Consider the following 19111-nt stretch of genomic DNA (forward strand, 5'->3'; position numbering starts at 1 on the left):
CACATTTCCTATTTTGTACTCCAGATCTTTCCATTTCAAATCACTTATTTTCTAAATGTTCAGTCCATAGTCTCATATTTTCTATTTTCTCTAATTGATAGTCGTAGTATACGAATAGCATCCGCAATTCCTGGACTTTTGATAGTTGGTTTCTTAGCTGTTGAATTTTACCCGTTTTTTAATATTTATATTCCTTTCTTGCTGCGTATTCTTTATCACTTATCGCTATTGGAATAGGGAGTACCACTTTAACTCAGGTTATTTTTCGGGGTATTCACACCCTATTGTTTCTCTCCATCTATGTATTATGCTGGTGGAGTTACCTAGCTTGTGTCTTTACACGTTTTTGTTTTTCATGTCTCTAATGTAGATCCTGGACCTGTAACTGCTGACTATTTAAGCAACTATGAGGAGCAATTTGGTTGCTATGACTTGAGATACTGCGAAACATGCGCTCGTGAAAAGCCCCCTCGTTGTCATCATTGTCGTATCTGTAGAGTAGGGTCTGGCTTTCTTTTGTCATGCAGATGTGTATTGTTAACATGGACCATCACTGTCCTTGGATGTGTAACTGCATCGGGTATCTAAACAAGAAATTCTTTGTACTCTTTTTGTTTTATGCGTGGATTGGTTGCCTGGATATTTCGATAAGTGCAGCGAGGGCAGGATTGCCGCTGAATGCACGTCCTTCCTCGAGATCGATTTTATCCCTCTCTCTTTATTTGCTTGCGTATTTCTCTGTCTTGCGATACTATCTCTAGTCCCATGTTTGCGTTTTCCTTTGCGTTGACTCTCACATTCTTTGGCGGATTTCACGTCTGGCTAGTCTTCAATGACAAAACCACGATAGAAGCAAATCAACTTTGGCGCAGCTTGCTTCGTGGATCCTTCTTCGCGCATAAGAAGCGTTCTTATTATCGCAACTGGTGCAACGTCATGGATGATAATCCCTGGATCGTAGCATTGGTTTGTCTTGTTTATGTCCAGTGGTTCTTGCCTATTCATTCCTCCAACTTTAATTTTTCCTGGGACTTTCTCAATGTGAGACGTGGACGAGTGTCTCAGACATAGACTGAGGACGAAGAGAGTGATTCGGATTCTAGTATTGATGCCTTTCCTAGCTCCTTTCAAACTAGAGGAATGAACCGGGAATCAGCTCCATTGCTTCGGTATAATGTTTAAGAGAGGTTGACGTGTGGTTGATGTGGTTTCTTTTGTATCGTTTTTGTTTGTTTGTCACTCTGGGCAAGAGCAGTAATAGCGGGCTTTCTATCATATCACTTTTCCACCTTCCCCTCCCCTCTCCTTTTATCTCATCACTCCACATCCTATCAACCTATCTCATCACTTACACACACACACACACTCTCCCCTCCCCTCTCCTCCTATCTCATCACCCTTCCTACCAATAACCTTCACATTCGTCATGATTCCACCCATCTCAATTATTTCACTACCAATTCCCTAGGGCGTCCCTCACATTCTTCTTTATTTTCTATTTCGCATATTATTCAGCAGCACACTAAGATCTTTTAACTCCATTTTCCAAAAAATAGTCATTTTCCAAATATAGAACCTTTTTTTGAATCTCACATTACTATCATTTTACTATGAAGACGTAGGAATTAATATCATTACGATTTAATTTGCATAGTGCAACCCTTTTCTTTTTCCTCTTATCAATTGTCATTGCCGGTACGATTCTCTCATCTACATACTTATTTCCAGATGTCATTAAATTGAATGATGCCAATTTCGAAGAAAAGACTCAAATGACAACTGGAGCTACCACAGGTCGCTGGTTTGTAAAGTTTTATGCTCCTGTTCTCACCATTTTGCTTATTAACATGTAGTGGTGTGGACACTGCAAGAGACTTGCTCCCACGTGGGAAGAACTCGCAGAGGCCACTCTGAACGAAGTAAACATTGCTGAGGTAAGTAGAGCAGCTCCCTCTTTAGTTGCAGGTGGACGCAACCCAAAACCCGCAGCTCTCGAAGCTTTACAACATCCAGGGCTTCCCTACTCTGCTATTCTTTGACAGTGTATATTTTAGTGCCTAACAGAGTAGTAATACACTAGGGAAAGTACGCCACCTATAACGGAGGTCGCGATTTGGATTCGCTGAAAGATTTCGTGCATGAAGGATACAAGAGTGCCTCGTTCAGCAACTGCCCGAGCCTTCCTTCCTGGTATGAGACCTACATCGAAGTTCCGTTCTGGGTGTGCATTGAGTGCGTAGGATTTGTCGCAGCGAGCGGGTCGCCACCTGGGCGCTGATCCGTTTGTAACGTGCTTCGCATTGATGGGTTCTGGAATGGTTATCGGTATTGTGGCTACCCTTGTTGTTCACTGCTGCTGCTGCGTATCGATCGCTTTCCTCTTTTCAACGCTAGAGAAAGCCGCGCTACGAGCCTGTGAGCGACGAGAAAAAGAACGATTCATGTGTTTGTTAAGAAACAAGGCACTTTTCCTTCGTTAACTCAGGAGATGCATATTTCTTTGTCCATTCAGTAGCGGTTTTAAAGAACGTTTCGGGAGAGTTGATCATTTCGTTTGCGATCGGCTTTACTAAAGGGTCTTGAGGGTTTGGCTGGGTCAATAACTGCATGATCGTGATTAGCACAGAGCTGATTGTGAGTGCAGGAGACCAATTGTTCTTTATGGTATCCAGACAGATAACACCGCTCGAGTTAATGTTACAATGGTAAATCCTCGTTCGGAATGTTATCTACGGGTGGAGACTACACACCATGTTGTACCTTCGGCGGCTGGAAGGGATATTCTTCAGGGAAATGGATATCCAAGAAAAATACGCCACCGGCATAAGGTGTGTCCTCTGGACCGTTTAGTCTTGCTTCCCATTCAAATCTACTTGAAAAAGCGCACCATTATATACATGTTACAGTCTTTGGGTGCCGCAATGATGCCAAACGGCGGCTCTAACATAATCTCTGTGAGTTCTGCTTGAATTCTATTCGTTACAACAACCACCATACAATATGCCTTTTTACAGCTCCTCTTGATTTCGTTCTCTTTCCATCGTGATTCTACATTTCGAATTCAACGATTGTCCTTACAGAGGACTTCTTATGTTCTCTCTTTCTGGTAGGCTGCTCTTCCTTCTTGTTCTCTTCTGCACGCTTCGTTGCGTTCGTCTTTGAGTCCCCTGTATCCTTCTCTTCCATTTTTTATGTTCCAATTCTAAATGAAACTCCTTTTTTGGTAATCTCGATTTTCGCTATTTTCTCTCGAAATCTCTATTTGATTTTTGCTCTCACAACCTACGAAAGCAAAACACGCAACACTGACCATTATCCATGATCTCAAAACCATTTTGTGATGGAAGAAATCGTTCTCGATAACGCACCAAATGATTGCATTTCGTGTGTCCGATATGGAAAAGAGTCGGATCTCCTTCTTGTCTCTTCTTGGGATGCGGTGATTGTTTTTGGTATCAATTTACGTCTAGTCGATTTCACTTTATGATACTGACAAAATTAAGATGCTTAGTCGCTTTGTGAGTAAAGCTGCCCTCTTATCGTGCGATTTTATTACCAATGACTTAGTCTGTTACGGAGGTCTCGACTGTGAAGTGAAATTGTAGTTGTTTTTTGCGGGACACTTAATTGTAGATATGACTTTCAAAAAAAGCAAGAACACGTGATAGGATACCACAATGCAGCCGTTAGTTGTACCCTGTATATCGAATCGATGAGTAAGGCAAGATTGTCTTGCTATTGTGTAGAGAACGTTGTGAGCTGTAGCTGGGATAAAACTGTAAAATTTTGGAACATTGACAATCCCGATCCCAAGTCACCCACGTATAGTTTTACCCTTTCCAATAAGGCGACCATGATGAGTGTTTCCCAGGACTTGTAGAAACGGCAGAGCGCTATAATGCATAGAAAGTTGTTTATTCTCTGTGACAACAGACAAATTGTGGTTTATGATCTGGCGACCTCGCCGACGTTGCTCTGTGAAAAGGAATCATTGCTCAAATTCAGCCTTCGCTCGATTGCAGCCTTTACAGACGGGAATGGATACGTCGTAGGAAGCATCGAAGGCCGTGTTGGTGTGGAGTACATTTCCAGCTCGGAGCAGGAGAAGCCGTTTTCTTTCCGTTGTCACCGTAAAACCGACGCTTACAATGAATTGTGCTATCCGGTGAATTCCATTTGCGTTCATCCTCTGTAATCTTTAACAGTCCCGCTCAACGCGTAGCTACCGCACCTTCGCTACTGGCGGAGCGGACGGTTCGGTTTGTATCTGGGACGCCTCGGCGAAGAAACGCCTCGCCATCTTTCAGGAGTAGGATGGATCGGGCGAGAGGTCGATTATCTGTAGTTATTATCCTGGAGTCGCCCAGCTAGCGTTTAATCGTGACGGAACGAAGCTGGCGATTGCATGCAGCTATACTTTCGAGCAAGGTCCTTCTCTTTTGTAGGGGTAAAGCGAGGGACTGACGCGTAGGGAGTCATCGAACTCGATTCGGATCCGTTCGGTGGACGCATCGAAGGTAATGCCCAAGCAATGAGTATGGCTATTCTTTTATTGATCAATGAATTCATGTTGTTTTTCCTCGAACAAACAGTATAATGGTTAAGCAATGTGTGTGTATATTTTTTCTCGAATAATGCATACTCTCTTTTCAAGCAATGAATACTCTATCTTTAGGAACAATGAATGCAGATCACTATTCCTCGTACAACCAAAAAATAGACAACCCACTTTCCTCACTCATTGAAGAACACTCTCTCCTCAAACAATGCATACTCCATCTCCAGGAACAATGCATACTCCATCTCCTCAAACAATGAATACTCCATCTCCTCAAACAATGCATACTCCATCTCCAGGAACAATTTAAAATACACATCACTTTCCTCAAACAAACAGCCAACACACAGATCCACATGTTATTTAAATAAAGTTGGAAATCCAGTTAAACGCTACACTCTCACACCTCCCACACACGCCCTACCGTCAGTGTATCCGATCTTCTTTGAGACACTGCACATAAACAGCTCGATCGGACGAACGCCGGAAGGGTTGTCAAAATTCTACATGTCAAACAACCAGCGGGCTCTACGTCCTTTCCAAATGTATCCACCAAATTCAAATTGATGCGGAGTTCCTGCTCGGAGGCTGCGCCCGGCAAGTCAATCTTGTTTCCCAGAACAGCAAAAGGAACATTAGCTAACTGCTCGTCGGAGAGAAGCTCCTATGGCTGAATCTCCCGCAAAAAAGCAAACGCTCAGCTCCTGGCGAGCCTCGGGGAAACGCTCCTTATCTTCGGCATCAACAAGGAAAATAACGCCATCGACATTTGTAAAATACTGCTTCCAAAGCTGTCTTGCTACACATAACTCTCTACAACCTGGGACATACCGGACTCATGGCCACCTAGATCGAACGTTCTAAACTTGATTTTGCCAATTTCGAGCTCTTCCGAATCTATGTGGTTACACGAAAAAGCAACCACCTACTAGGATGAAGAGTGGGCTCATGAACAGTCAGTCTTCCCTGTTTCAGCACATCAAGAAGTGTAGTCTTTCCGGCATTATCTAATCCAAGGAAAAGAAGCTTGCCTTCCTTCTGCCAAAGACCTATAGAAATAGTGTGCAAAGAGTTCTTGTACCTAGGTAATATAACACGTCGTAAAACCAGTTTACCAAAAACATTCCAATAACAACAAAAGGTGAATACTGTGCCTGAGAATGAAATGTCCATTCATTCAAATTCGGCCCTATTTTTGGAAATACCTTTTTGAGCCTGATTATCAACAAACAACATTCAAAATCGAAATCGTATTTCGTACTTGCCTTTATCAGACAGGATATTGAAGTATCCATGATGCTTATCCCTCGGCAGCTAATTCGGACACTTTTTGTTGAATGTCCTCCTCCAGTTTGTCGCGGAGAGCTTTTACGATTCCAAAATAAGCTGATCCAAATACAGCTACCTCGCGTACTACAAAGGATAATAACGACTCAGCGATATTCACTTGGAAGGGAGGCACTAAAGGCCACTCCTTGAATAGCAGCGTTTGTGTGAACATTGGTTCTTGGGTTTTCAAGCAATTCAAACGTGTAGATGAGAATGTTGTCGTAGGTTTTGCGTACGATAGGCGCAGCGTGCTGAATGTGAGTAACCTATGACTGCTACCATGAAGGAGTGAATGTTTGTCTGCCAGTAGATGGGTCCCTGGCGTTTCCAATGATCTGCCGTTCTGTACAGTTGCAAAAAGCTTGGCTTTACCACGAACACGCAGCGATTCCACTTCTTGAATATCTTTTTGGAAGTTACACGCTTGAGAATGAGACCGCAAAGAGTCTCGTTCACTTTGAAGAGTGGCGGAATGCTGGTCATTCTCCTAGTGTTTCTGAATTTTGAATCAATCGATATACAGTGCATCCTCTGGGGTGAACGTGGACACAGTGACCGATCCGTTTTCGTCATAAAGCGAAGCGTACAATTGCTGGAAGGGTGAACGTTGCTGCTGCTGCTGCTGCTGAGTGATTTGGGACTCGTGCTGCGAAAGATAGGTTGCATATTCTTCATCCTTCTTTGTGAGCAGATCGGAATTACCATCCTTTGCGTGTAGAAGCTGAACGAGGGACTGACTGTCGCCACTAGATGAAAGAGGGCGGTCTGTGTGTACAGTGAGTATCGCCGCAGTGTTTCTCTTACAGAGGGATCTTTTTCGAGTATTAATTGCTGCAGGAACGATTCTTCAAACTCGGTGATTTCTCCCGCTATTTTCATTAGATGGACTTGCTGTATTAAAACATCTTCTGGTGTTTGAATCTAATGAAGACGTTTAACAGAAATGTACATTTTCAACCGTGTTGATTACGTTGTATGTGTGTATGCACTGGTCGGTGTTGTACATGGTGGAATCTGAGTGTAGTTGGTCCGCTGTTTGATATTGGCTATCATACAGTGATGAGCATGGGGTAGTCGTGCTTAGAGTGTTCTCTGTTTCTTGATATTGTGTATAAGGTGTTGTAGATATGGATTTCTGATCGGACAGTATATCATGGTTGCAGAAATTGCTTGTATCATGGTTTGTTTGTATCTGATCATTGTCATAATAGTTTTCACATCCTTCCACCTCATGGTTGTCTTCATAAAATTGCTGTTCTGCATTGGCATCATACATCATTTGGTCACTCCCTTCATAGCATTGTCCATTGTCATATGCCTCATAGCATTGTCCGTTATCATATGCCTCATAGCATTGTCCGTTATCACCCCCCTCATACATCATTTGATCACCCCCCGCAGCACACTCCCCATCACCATACCCACACTCCCCATCACCATACCCACACTCCCCATCACCATACCCACACTCCCCTTCACCACACCCCGCAACATACTCCCCTTCACCATACCCACACTCCCCATCACCACACCCATACTCCCCAGTTTCATTCGCTTGGGGAGGCGACGAATCAAACATCTTCTCAAACTGGTCAAGCCACATAGGGTCGCATGTCCACTGGTTTTCAGATGGAGCCTCTGGTGGATTGTCACAGACATAGATATCTTCCGTTGGTACCTATCCATCACCCCCTCCCTTCCCCAAATTCTCTACATCTTCTTTGTACTTCTTTGGAGGCACGTAGCTATGATCCCATCCACTTCGAAAACAGGGATTCGCCATTTCTCTGTTCATCTTCTATTTCATAAAATGTACAACCAGAAGGTACCCAGTCTGGATGGCTCTGGGTCCATGTTTGGCCGCTGTTCTCTGACTACAATATCAATTCTCCAAAGCTCTATACATTTTCCATAGCAATTCTTATTATAAGTTAATAGGATTATTTACAAGAATCCTTTCTCATCAATATCACCAGGGATCGATTTTCGATCTACCACTCCCTCCACTCCCATATCCCCATAAGGTTCACAAAAAACAGATTACTCTCAATATCAAATCGCTCCTTCTTTTCAAGCAAAAATCCCAAATCCATGCATATTTTTCTTAAACACAATGAATGCAATATTGAGACTCGTTTTCCTTGCCCTCGTCATGGAATTTGCTCTTGCAAAGTATTTTGCCACTTTTCCTACCTTATTGTAGATATGCATATGTAACCATCCACTATGAGGGAACAGAGAGGGATGATGAATATGCACTCGCTGTCCGCGTATGGGCAAAGTCTTTATTTGCTCATGGAATTAGTAGGAGAAGAGTATGCGCAATAATCATATCTAGAACAGGATGTTATCATTTTAGTGAGTGAAAATGTCAGAGAGTCTACGAAGAAGCAGTTCCTTGAAATTGGATGCCAATTACGCGAAATTAGAAATATTGAAAACCCGTTGTACTTTTCCTTGTTGCCTTACGCTTAGATATAAGAAGGATGCAGGAAGACGACGCTCATACAAGAATCACTTTGAATACACTCTCAACAAGCTTTACGTGTGGAATATGTTAGACTATGAACGAGTGATCTATATGGATGCGGATAACATCTTCTTCCACAATATTGACTCTCTCTTTAAGTGTGGTCATTTTTGTGCTGTCTATATGAATCCATGTAACTTCCATACAGGTCTCTTTGTTGTAACCCCCAACAATGATACATATAATGACTTGCTCAAAAGTCTAGCTACTCTTGTTCCTATTATTTTCATTCTCTCATTCTCCATAGTCATCCTACGATGGAGCGGATCAAGGCTTTTTAGTTGCATATTTCCAAGGTCTCCAAAAGGCTCCCTTGTTCGACCCCGACCATCCCTTCAAGGAGGAGGATATGCCGAAAATGCAGCGTCTCTCGATCGGATACAACAACAATCACATGTAATTCTGTTGTGTCTTTGTGCTCTCTCTCTAGACTGCACTATGTCGAGGGAACCATGGATCAGTTCCGTGTCTTTGGTTTAAAGGACAGCAGCGAGCCGTTCTACAGTCTGACCTACGCGATTACTCCCATCGCCAAGGTAGGAATGTGGGGAGGAGTGCACGAAACAGCCTTGGTACTGGTGGAGCTATCCGATTCTGGATATGCATTGGTACTGGAACCAGCAGCGCTCCCTGCTCCGAGATAACTGGACCGTCTCCTTCTTGCTGCGTCTGCTGGGCATTCTGCTATTTGTGTGCGGAAACATGCTGATGGTGAAGAAGCTGATCTACAGTCGCAAGAACACTCCCTTGATGTGCTCTCTGATCAGTTCCATTAAGCAGTGGGCGCGTCGAACCTCCCTCATTTGTAGAAAGTGGTTCTTGTGGTACGCGCTCTCGGTGGGCATCGCGGTCGCTACGCTCTTCTTCTCCTTCAAAACCATGTATTTCGTGGTTCCAGCGTTTGATTAGTCCCTGTTGATTCGAATTCTAGACTGATGCCTGCACACCTGGCGCTTTTCCTGGCGATCCTATATCTCTTTGCATGTCAATGGGTCGTTGCTTGTTACATCAAAGTGTTCAGACCGTTCAGTTCTACCCTGCTGCGATCTGTGATGGTGCCTAGGTACTGGTACTGGTGTCTGTTCTTTGCAATTCTCAACTATTTTGGATTAACGTTTTATATGGACTGTTTCCAGAAAGTCTTTGCAATCTTTGTGTTTTTCTATTATCTCTTGAAAGTTACCACGTATGAGAGTATTAAAGTATACAACGAGAGAGTTGAGTTAAATTAGTAGTCGGTTTATGTTTATTCTAGCCACAATCTAGCATGATATCAGGATTCATTAACCTCTACAAACCAAAATGTGTGGGGCAGACTTGTCTCTTGACCTACAGATGTCTGTAGCAACGCCTGTATAAATATTGTAAAGAAATGCTTAAATATTCCAAAGCTGGGTCATTCAGGCACGCTCGATTCATACGCAGAAGGCGTCTTGTTATTAGGAATTGGAAAATCCACCAAGCTCTTTCCTGTAGTTGATTCTTCCTTGTCTCTCTTGTAGTACCTTCAGGACTCCAAAACGTATGTAACTACCTTTCAGTTTGGACTCACTTCGCCCAGTTACGATTGTAGCACGTTGGGATCGTTGTAGTGTCACCAATTATTAGTCCTGTTTCCGTTCTTGGCGGAACGAACTGGGATAACGCGCACCTAAAGTTTGATACCTACAGATTGTCCTCTTCTATAGTAGTTCACAAGAAAACACACTTCCTTCTGCTATAACTCTTCAGAAAATTCAAAATTGCATTCCCAAGTACTCTCTATTTTCTATTTTCTTTATTCTTCCAGGTTTGTGGGCACTATTACTCAAACAGTACCTCTCTACTCTGCTGTGAAGGTTGGAGGTCGACGTCTTAGCGACCTGGTGAGAAACGGGGAGAATCCCGTCGCCAAAACAAGAAGAGTTCACATCGACTCCATTGACATCCAAAGTTTCAAACCTTCATCCCTACCAGAAGTGGAGCTGAGAGTAAAATGCCGCAAAGGAACCTATATTCGGAGTCTATGTCACGAACTAGCTCTTGCTTTGTGTAGACAGGATTGCATTCTCTTCTTATGGTAGCAACGGATGGGGTGGTAACAAAGCTCGTACGCACGGAGTCGCATAATCTGTCTGTGGAAACTTCTTGTTCCTTGTGTTGATAATTCTATCTTCTTACCGCAGAGAGCAAATACGCTCCGGAGAGTTTACCGTAATTCCAGAAGTGGAACTACTAAAGCACCTGCCTACTTGTTGCATAAATGGTCTTTCAGGTACGTACTATCCGCAAGTTAAGCACCAGAAACCTGCCTTCAAAGCACAAATAAAGTAATTGTTCACAGAGAACAATTATGCACTCCCAAAATGTCCCCTTCTTCTCCAATTCAAATTCAATGCTGGACTGATAGGTTGCTACTCCTCTATGATGGGGCAGGAGGTCTGACCCATTTTTCAAATACGAACGTTATTGGGATTGGGAAAGTCTTCCCAAACCCTTCAGATTCTGATACTTATTTTGTACATGTAATTAAACGATTGTATTAACTTTTAAATACTGTTTGATAAAAATCGTAATTAACCGCGGCCACAGATTACTGGAACATGCATTTTTTAATAAGTAGTATGTATTCTATTGATTTTGGAGAACGAAACGTCCGTGTAGCCAAATGGACGGAAAGAAACGGAGGTGTGGAAGATAGTTCTTCAGAAATCTTACTAGATGATTTAGGTAGAAAGTTTTTCCAGTATGTAGATAATCAGCCTATTCCTGACGTGTAGGAATTGGATTTCATTTAGAAACAACTCCGTTTCTATTGGAAATCATGCTCAAAAGACTGTGTGTTTTTTGTGTCAACGTGAAATATAGATGGGTCAGCGTGAGAACTTGTATATCTGGGGAATGAAACGTGTTCTTGGATCAAATGGTTGTGTTCACAATGAGGAAGAACAGAAAAAAAGGAATTTATTGAGACCAAGCCTCACATTATCGGATAAAAGAGCTCAGTTTAAAATTAATTTCGGAAAGGAAGATCTCAATTTAGATAGCGAGCTTGTTGTGGGACTGATTCTGGAGTATATTTGCTTTCTGTGCCAAAAAGAACAGAATGATACCTATGAAAATCTTTCCCTAATTGCCTCCAAGTTCGTTGAAAATCACTCTAGATTGTGTATTAGTGTTGGTGCTTGTAGGACTGTATGATTGCTCTAGGTCCCTGCGTATTTCACTGCCTCGAACATTCGTGGTTTTGAAGCAGCATTGCAAACGCGTGACCTGTGCGATGCCGTTTATATTCACGATGATATCGCAATTGCGGTAGAGTACGGCTACGGTCGAAACGATAATGGCGATTCTACTCAGGGACACGTCGTCCTGTTCGTGAATATGGGTTACAAATTTACTTCGCTCACTGTGGTGAAGTATCTCAAGGTAGTCGCTTGCTTGGCCTTTAAGGGATGTAGAATCGGTGGGAAGTTGTGGCGAACAAATCGTTCGAGCTTGGAGGATCGGACTTTGACTGGTTGCTCGTGTTGTGGCTTTGCGAATTGATTCACCAGGATGTGGAAACAGTGAAGAAGAATAAGCAACTCTATCAATGTATCGTGAAGAAGGCTGAGGAGTTAAAGAGCAACTTCAATATGGAAGGCGTTGATGAAGTGGACATCGAGCTGGAGCATGTGAGTGACGATAGTAGTGACGAGGAGGACGACGAGAATATTTTCCGATTCGAGTACGAGGATTTCTGCACGAGGGTGCAGAGCGTCATCGACAAGTTCCATGAAGAGATTACTCCCTTCATTATGAATCTGCCTCCTCTTTCTCGATGTGAAATTACCGGATCTGGAAGTCGGAATCGTCAGTTGCGGAAAGTATTGTTAGAAACTGTCCAGGTGCGAAATCCCGAAATAATATCCTTTGTTGTTGTTGCTAGTGTTGCTAGTATTGCTAGTGTTGCTAGTGTTGCTAGTGTTGCTAGTGTTGTTGTTATTGTTATTGTTATTATTGTCGCTATTTAGATTCATGTCATTGCTATTTTTGTATTGCTTTCCTTTACTCCACGCTGTATTGAGTGAGTCCATGAACACGGAAGAATGCTGCGCCCTGGGAGCCATGAAGGCCATTCATTATATCGAGCAGCAAAAGTTGATCATCAACTCTACGACCATTCCTTTTATGAACAAGGAATTCACCGTCTATGGATATGGCGACCTCGACTGCAGCAGAGCGAACGACAACACCATTATCTTTGATACCAAGTTACATCTGGAGGACGATCCTTCGATGGATCACGATTGTATGGAGTCCCTCTGTTGTCAGAATGATGTTTAGGGGAAAGCGTGCTTCAACACTCTAAAGAAGTGTTTAAAGCCATCAACCCGGTCGTTGAGGAACGCAACAGAAGAGCCAAGCTTATGAACCAGATTGGAGAAGTGAAGAACAAGATCATGGATGTGCAGAAGGCGATGGAGAGCGACCCGAAGCATGTCAGCGAGAAGGTAAATGAGCAGACGCGCTCTTTAGATAAAAAGCCTACCGATGATCTCGAAAAGGTGCTGGGGAGTTTGCAAGAAACATACGACTCTCTTTGTGCGGAAACGAATATATTCATCCCGACTGATTTCTCTAGCAGTCGTTTTGTCAAGTCTATGAAAGATGGAAAGCAGGCTGTCTTTGATGAAAAGCATAACAAGGTGGGAGAGGCGTTCTTTAAGAACGGAAAGATGGTTGGTGAATACATCGAGCATAATCTCAATAACTATGATGAGCTGAAAAACTATTTCAATACCTCTTCTTACGTGGTCGATTCGAGCGTAAAGTATAGCGAAGAGACAAAGTGCTTCGAAAAAACGTTCTTCTACTCAATTCGAAGGAATGATGTGGAAGGCCTCTCGAAGCCTATTGATCCACTTGCCATTATTGAGGTTGGCTATGATGAGCACGAAAGAATCAAGTATATCAGGCGTATTATTCACAATCGATATATTGATAAAGCGTCGTTTGATGAGAATGGCAATCTGTTGCGAATCCATTATAATATCAGGGAGCAGAACGGCCACTATCATCCCCATTCCATTGTTTACCGCAGAAATGGCCAGCTCAAGTACTACATAAACGAGGACAGGTTCCTGGTGGAGTGGGGAAGTACTACTAGGGCAGATGCAAATGACTCGTTCAGCACGATTCGAGCGTTTGGTGGTTATCGTCTGAAACCGAACAGTAATGGAAAGATCTGCGTAGAGATTGAAAGTAAAGAAGGGGAGGCAGTGTACTTTAATGAATACTACTATGCGTTCTTTAGGAGAGGTCAAATAGGTCCAAAGAATATTGACAAGCCGGATGTTAAGAAGGAAGGCGAGAATTTGGTAGTGGAAAAGAAGCGAATGCCTGTGCTTCTTGATACTACAACCTCATATCTGGAAGAAAGAATGATTGGCAGTTTAGAAACAGTGCCTGGCGGATATATTTCTTCCTTCTATTCTTATTCCTCCACTCCATACTATCAAGAATACAGATCCGATTCGAAGGATGTGGTTGCGTCTGTGAGCTATTTGGTTCCAATATACAATGAAGAAATGCCTCTGATGGCCATTATCTATAATGATGGCAAGAGGAGAGTTCTCCAGAAGAATGGAAATGTTCCTCCCTCCTTGCTTAAGGATGTTATTGATGATGGTCACAACTGCGACTTAGAGAGGATAAAGAAGCTCTTTTTCGATTTCACAAGTACTGGATATGAAGGATTGGACACCAGTATTCCAGTGTATGATACCAACCGGGATCATCTACCTGAAGATGTTCCCAATGATAAGGATGCAGTGGATGATGGAGCAATTGATGAAGTTACCTCGAATGCTATTTCTGATGAAGTCAATCCAGACCTATATTCTAGTCGTGATTCTGTAGATCGTCGACCTGAAGATTCTTTTATTGATAAGGATGCAGTGGATGATGGAGCAATTGATGAAGTTACCTCGAATGCTATTTCTGATGAAGTCAATCCAGACCTATATTCTAGTCGTGATTCTGTAGATCGTCGACCTGAAGATTCTTTCATTGATAAGGATGCAGTGGATGATGGAGCAATTGATGAAGTTATCTCGGATGCGATCTCGGAGGGTGCCAATAGCAAGGATGAGGGAAATCAAGTCCAGATTATTAAGTCGATTGCTGTGGATGCTCGACCTGAAGAAATGATCAAGGAAGAGGAGGTACACGAAGTGAACAAGAAGCCAATTGATGTGTCTGAAGATGACTTGGATGAATCGAAAGTGAATGCTACTCAGAGTGATCACCAAGAAATAGACGATAGTGGTGCAATAGATAGAACGAATGCCAGTGCGCAACCTCATCTTTACGTTTGAGGGACGAGGAATATCTGATTTCATGTAGATTCCGGAAGCCATTGTGTGTATGTAAACATGTTTGATGAGAAACAAACACTCTAGTAGCAATCGGTTTGCACCGAATCGTAACGTTTCACTTGTGCAATTTCTCTTATCCCTCTCTTAACTGCTCTTTCCACTCTTCTTCTTCTTCTTGTACTTATCATACACAGCTTGGCACTGCTGCGAGTAGTTCTTATCATGTTTCTCCTGGTTGACCGTCTTCTTCACAATCTGGATCACATCCTCATCTTCCAGCACATGCGCCAGCCCACAATGCTGCGGGCTGTACTTCGTGCTGGTTCCCCACACCAACGCATAGTTAAACTTCTCCAGCAAGTCCTGCGAGATCTGCGCGACGGCGCCCTCCACGGTGAGGCCGTTTCGATACTTGCTGAGAACGACGGGCTCGTCGAAGGACGGCGGCTCGGCTCGGCGCTTGGTGTAGATTCGAAGCAGTCCCATGTACTCCCAGATCAATTCGAGGACTGTGTCCACGTTGAGATTGAGGCGAATCGAGCAGACCGTGCTGTGCGGGAGACGAGCCAGCCGATCCACGTCCTCGATGCAGACCGTATCGATTTTGTTGTACACGTAGAGACACTTGACGTACTTCCGGTTGCCTTCGATCACGTCGATCAACTCGTCCACGCCATAATCATCGCGGAAGATCACCTCGGCGTTGTGGATTCGATACTAAACACGATAACACACTACTGCAAGTCGTCCTTACCTCGTGTAAAATCTTGTACACCGTGTCATACGGATCGTCGCCCAGCTGTGTCAGCTTCACCGTCGCGTTGAATTTGATGCCGCCCGCGTTCTTCACTTTGAAATAAATCCGAGGGGGCTCTTTGTTCAAACGAAGACCCACCGTCTCCAGTTCGCGCTCCAAAATCTCGCGGTGGTTTTTCTCTTCCTCTTTTCCAGCGTCCAGAACCATCAGAATCAGGTCGGCAGACTTAGCGACCGCGATTACTTGACGACCGCGACCACGGCCGTAAGCAGCTCCTTCGATGATACCGGGAAGATCCAGAAGCTGAATGCGACACCCTTTGTAGTACACGTTTCCCGGAATGCAAGTTAAGGTGGTAAACTCATAGGCAGCCTCCTCAGACTTTGTATCCGTAAGATGGCTATGATTGGCATTCAGCAAGGTGAGTTCTACCTCAACAACGAAGACTTTCCCACCGATGGAAAACCGATGAGGGCTACGCGCGCATCTCCAACACGGGCGACTTCAAAGCCGTCTCCCTTACCACCTGAACCACCGCCCGAGGACGGGTCGAGAAGCTACAATGAAAACACAGAAAAAGCAGCAAACTTCCGAACGCAACTTCGCAAGACGAGCCTTCATCACTCCAAAGTGGAATTCCGTCGCCTTGTTCTTCTGCGTTCGAGCCATCTCGGCTTCTAGACAATGAGTCTGATTTCTCTCGACCCCCACCGATTTCCTTGATCTTTTCAATAATACCCATTGGCTATTAGTAAAAAGATAGAACGACAGAAAGTGTGAGAAACAAACAAGCCATTCCTTATGAAGCAACTCCGCAGGGATGCTGTCGAAGATTTTTTGCGTCTCCTCTTTCGTAAGAACGTGCTGCTGAATCTTTCCGGAATCCAGTCTAGCCTAAAACTCGATACACAGCCCTACCGGCGTAAAACGCTGAATTCCATTCTGTCTGTAGACAATTCGCTGACGTCCATCGTCTTGAACAACACTCGCGCTTCAAGCATCATGGCTTCCTCTAAAGTCATTTCCTCCTTGTAGTCCTTTTTCAGCATGTCTCTTGCGAGCTACTCGTGACTCTGTACACACAGACCTACCGTACTGTTTGACCCGATCGCATGCGCCTTCCATCCACTGAAATTACCGCTCGGATCGCTGTGATAGAGTTGGTATCCGTGGATTTTATCCCATCCAGCAAAGAGGAACGACACGCCGAACGGCCTGAGACCTCCCACTTGGGTATATGAATGTTTAATTCTGCAAATGTACTCAACAAGCTCCTCTACGGGCTTGGGCTGGCCGTACTTGTACAAATACTCTTGCGCGTTCTTCCGGGCATTTTGTAGTAAAATGTTGGCGTCCGAAGTCAGTCCCGCCACAGCACACATAATATGATTATCAATAGCATAAACCTTCTCACTTTCTCCGATCTTTGCCAATAATTTGCTGATTATTTTCTTTTCGATCCCAAAGGCGATTCCTTCCTTTGTGAGAATGCCAATAGCACAAGGAGCATTGTTGATTGCTTCCATGGCGTATTCTACTTGATAAAGACGTCCTTCCGGTGAGAAGGTCGTGGTTCTTTCATCATATTCACGAGACATGAGAGAATAACGCTTTGATTGAAAAAGACTGTCCAAAAATCGTGGGAATTTTTGTCTCAAAATATACAAACAAACAAACAAACAAACAAACAAACAAACAAACGAACGAACAACTATCTTATATTCAGACTTCTTTATCCCTGCCAACCTCCCTTCTCTCGTTGTTTCTAAGACTGGGAAAAGCGGATTCACCTGGACTATTCCACTACGGCATCTGTAAAATCCATTTCTGGATGCTATGAATGAAATCACATATATAAAAATAATAATAATACCTGCTTCTTGAATGCCTCCAAGATTTTCTCTTTGTCAGTTTGCTTGTCAGGTGAAACACCCTTTCCCTTTTCTTGTTGATCATACTATTTCATACCCACCCAACCATAATGTACTACCATCATTTTCTCGACCTGAGCACGCAGATCACCGTTTAGGGTGTCAATTCCGACAGGATCAGGATTGATCGCAGTTACATCGATAGACGGCTCCCCCTCGATCACATAGGGCCACCAACAATCTCCTTCGTTTTTCGAAAAATCGAGACGAATTGCTCGAGTTGAACCTTCACCTTCAAGAGTCCACAAACTCTCGTCACATTTGATTCGTTGATAGAGCTTGCCCTAATGATGAGTGTATTGTCAAATAGGCAACAGAATAGATTTTCTCTTTTGTTGCTTTATAGGATACATCCACAGAGTAGGGCTCGATTGTACACTGTATCATCTTCCCGCGAACATTCTCCGCAACAGGAATCGTCACAGTCACAGAATCGAGGGTTTGCTCCCACGAGTACTTATCAAAGATCGCTCCGTGCCCTTTTGTTGCTAGAAATTAGAATAGCCGAGAAGTCCGACGTGCTAAAAGTGCCATTGAACAAAAAATGATAAAAATTCCAACAAACAAACGAAACTACAAAAAACGATTAACAACACTTCTTTCCTGTCTTTTTCTCATTCTCGATATCCGTGTTCAGGTTAATCTTCACGGTGTTCTTCGGCTTGGGAAGGGCACTCGGAACCTCCGAAGATGTTTCCAACTGGTTTCCAGAGTTCAGTTCATAAATCTCTAGACTTCAGGCACGATTATCACCCAAACGCTTTAAAACCATGGTAAACGCTTCGTCAATTCCAGTTCGCTCGTAGGCACTCGTCTCGATGAAGGCCATGTTGTGCTTTTCTGCATAAGCACGAGCCTCATCAGTCGAAATACTACGCTGATTTGCGAGGTCGCACTTATTTCCAATCTAGATGACACGCCTCCTTTGTCTCCAACCAAAACAACAACCATGTCGCCGTCAGAATGCTGACGCAACTCGGACAGCCAACCCTCCACATTTTCAAACGAGGATCGCGAGGTGATGTCGTAAACCATCAGAGCTCCCACAGCACCTCGATAATACCTATTTCTCACCCCAACCCACAAGTTCATACGCGCTCGTAATAGAGCGGTATCGCTCTTGTCCCGCTATACATTACAGCAGTGCCACAAAGATACCTACCTGTGTCCCAAATTTGAGCCTTGATTATAGAATTGTTTACTTTCACACATTTGGCAGAAAATTCAACGCCCACTGTTGCTTTTGAGTCCAAATTAAATTCATCATTTGCAAAGCGTGACAGAATGTTTGTTTTGCCAACATTTGAATCCCCAATTAGTACAACTACAAAATAAACATTTCTCACATTCAATACTCTTGTATAAATAGTCGTAATGATCTTCCATTGCAGTAATGAAAATTACTAGATCGATTCATAATACTGGAATTCCAAAAGGATTGAATCTACTCACTCTTTTCTTTGATATGAGCTATACAGAACTCTCTCTGAATTTGATATTTGCAAATGTGAAGAGGGGAATAACTATTAGATCCTCTCTTGATTCATTTTCCTTACGATCACAGGTTAATACTTTATTCAGTGATCTGAACTGTCGTGCAATCGCCTTTAGAAAACCATTCTCCGAGGATTTGGTCTTCATTGGGGATGATCAATATTCGCAAAA

At 43.4% G+C, this 19111-nt stretch overlaps 9 protein-coding genes; 4 read left to right on the plus strand and 5 right to left on the minus strand.

Moving 5' to 3' along the window:
• Positions 1-1655: 1655 nt before the first annotated feature.
• GSBLH_T00000658001 (uncharacterized protein) lies at positions 1656-4313 on the plus strand (the record flags this gene model as incomplete). XM_013038895.1 has 9 exons in its annotated part: positions 1656-1695; positions 1729-1823; positions 1854-1934; positions 1966-2043; positions 2081-2209; positions 2241-2363; positions 2395-2445; positions 3881-4191; positions 4223-4313. The coding sequence occupies exons 2-9, from the start codon at positions 1773-1775 to the stop codon at positions 4311-4313; spliced, it is 915 nt and encodes a 304-aa protein (XP_012894349.1). The 5' UTR covers positions 1656-1695; positions 1729-1772.
• Positions 4314-4900: 587 nt separating this feature from the next.
• On the minus strand, positions 4901-5682 carry GSBLH_T00000659001 (uncharacterized protein; the record flags this gene model as incomplete). XM_013038896.1 has 7 exons in its annotated part: positions 4901-4950; positions 4983-5061; positions 5091-5222; positions 5254-5357; positions 5390-5455; positions 5488-5607; positions 5640-5682. 7 exons carry the CDS (start codon positions 5680-5682, stop codon positions 4922-4924), a joined length of 573 nt encoding a protein of 190 aa, XP_012894350.1. The 3' UTR covers positions 4901-4921.
• Positions 5683-7978: 2296 nt separating this feature from the next.
• GSBLH_T00000660001 (uncharacterized protein) lies at positions 7979-8817 on the plus strand (the record flags this gene model as incomplete). Its single annotated transcript, XM_013038897.1, has 5 exons — positions 7979-8086; positions 8119-8191; positions 8226-8331; positions 8363-8630; positions 8665-8817. 5 exons carry the CDS (start codon positions 7979-7981, stop codon positions 8815-8817), a joined length of 708 nt encoding a protein of 235 aa, XP_012894351.1.
• Positions 8818-11020: 2203 nt separating this feature from the next.
• Positions 11021-12225, plus strand: GSBLH_T00006097001 (uncharacterized protein; the record flags this gene model as incomplete). The annotated part of the gene is given in 6 exon segments (XM_013038898.1): positions 11021-11142; positions 11177-11234; positions 11265-11591; positions 11607-11825; positions 11858-12126; positions 12180-12225. The coding sequence occupies 6 exon segments, from the start codon at positions 11021-11023 to the stop codon at positions 12223-12225; spliced, it is 1041 nt and encodes a 346-aa protein (XP_012894352.1).
• Positions 12226-13777: 1552 nt separating this feature from the next.
• Positions 13778-14814, plus strand: GSBLH_T00000661001 (uncharacterized protein; the record flags this gene model as incomplete). XM_013038899.1 has 1 exon in its annotated part: positions 13778-14814. One exon carries the CDS (start codon positions 13778-13780, stop codon positions 14756-14758), a length of 981 nt encoding a protein of 326 aa, XP_012894353.1. The 3' UTR covers positions 14759-14814.
• An 88-nt stretch (positions 14815-14902) lies between these two features.
• Positions 14903-16281, minus strand: GSBLH_T00000662001 (uncharacterized protein; the record flags this gene model as incomplete). XM_013038900.1 has 5 exons in its annotated part: positions 16227-16281; positions 16104-16192; positions 15948-16072; positions 15513-15915; positions 14903-15475 (listed from the first exon to the last, which is right to left on the minus strand). Exons 1-5 carry the CDS (start codon positions 16255-16257, stop codon positions 14903-14905), a joined length of 1221 nt encoding a protein of 406 aa, XP_012894354.1. The 5' UTR covers positions 16258-16281.
• Positions 16282-16429: 148 nt separating this feature from the next.
• On the minus strand, positions 16430-17113 carry GSBLH_T00000663001 (uncharacterized protein; the record flags this gene model as incomplete). The annotated part of the gene is made up of 2 exons (XM_013038901.1): positions 16430-16576; positions 16607-17113. 2 exons carry the CDS (start codon positions 17111-17113, stop codon positions 16430-16432), a joined length of 654 nt encoding a protein of 217 aa, XP_012894355.1.
• A 359-nt stretch (positions 17114-17472) lies between these two features.
• Positions 17473-17980, minus strand: GSBLH_T00006098001 (uncharacterized protein; the record flags this gene model as incomplete). The annotated part of the gene is made up of 3 exons (XM_013038902.1): positions 17473-17730; positions 17798-17934; positions 17965-17980. The coding sequence occupies 3 exons, from the start codon at positions 17978-17980 to the stop codon at positions 17473-17475; spliced, it is 411 nt and encodes a 136-aa protein (XP_012894356.1).
• Positions 17981-18182: 202 nt separating this feature from the next.
• On the minus strand, positions 18183-18863 carry GSBLH_T00000664001 (uncharacterized protein; the record flags this gene model as incomplete). Its single annotated transcript, XM_013038903.1, has 5 exons — positions 18183-18353; positions 18383-18509; positions 18541-18574; positions 18609-18800; positions 18836-18863. 5 exons carry the CDS (start codon positions 18861-18863, stop codon positions 18183-18185), a joined length of 552 nt encoding a protein of 183 aa, XP_012894357.1.
• Positions 18864-19111: the final 248 nt, after the last annotated feature.

The sequence above is a fragment of the Blastocystis hominis genome (genome assembly GCF_000151665.1).
Source record: "Blastocystis hominis, Singapore isolate B (sub-type 7) whole genome shotgun sequence assembly, scaffold_1".
Taxonomy (NCBI): Eukaryota; class Bigyra; order Opalinata; family Blastocystidae; genus Blastocystis; species Blastocystis hominis.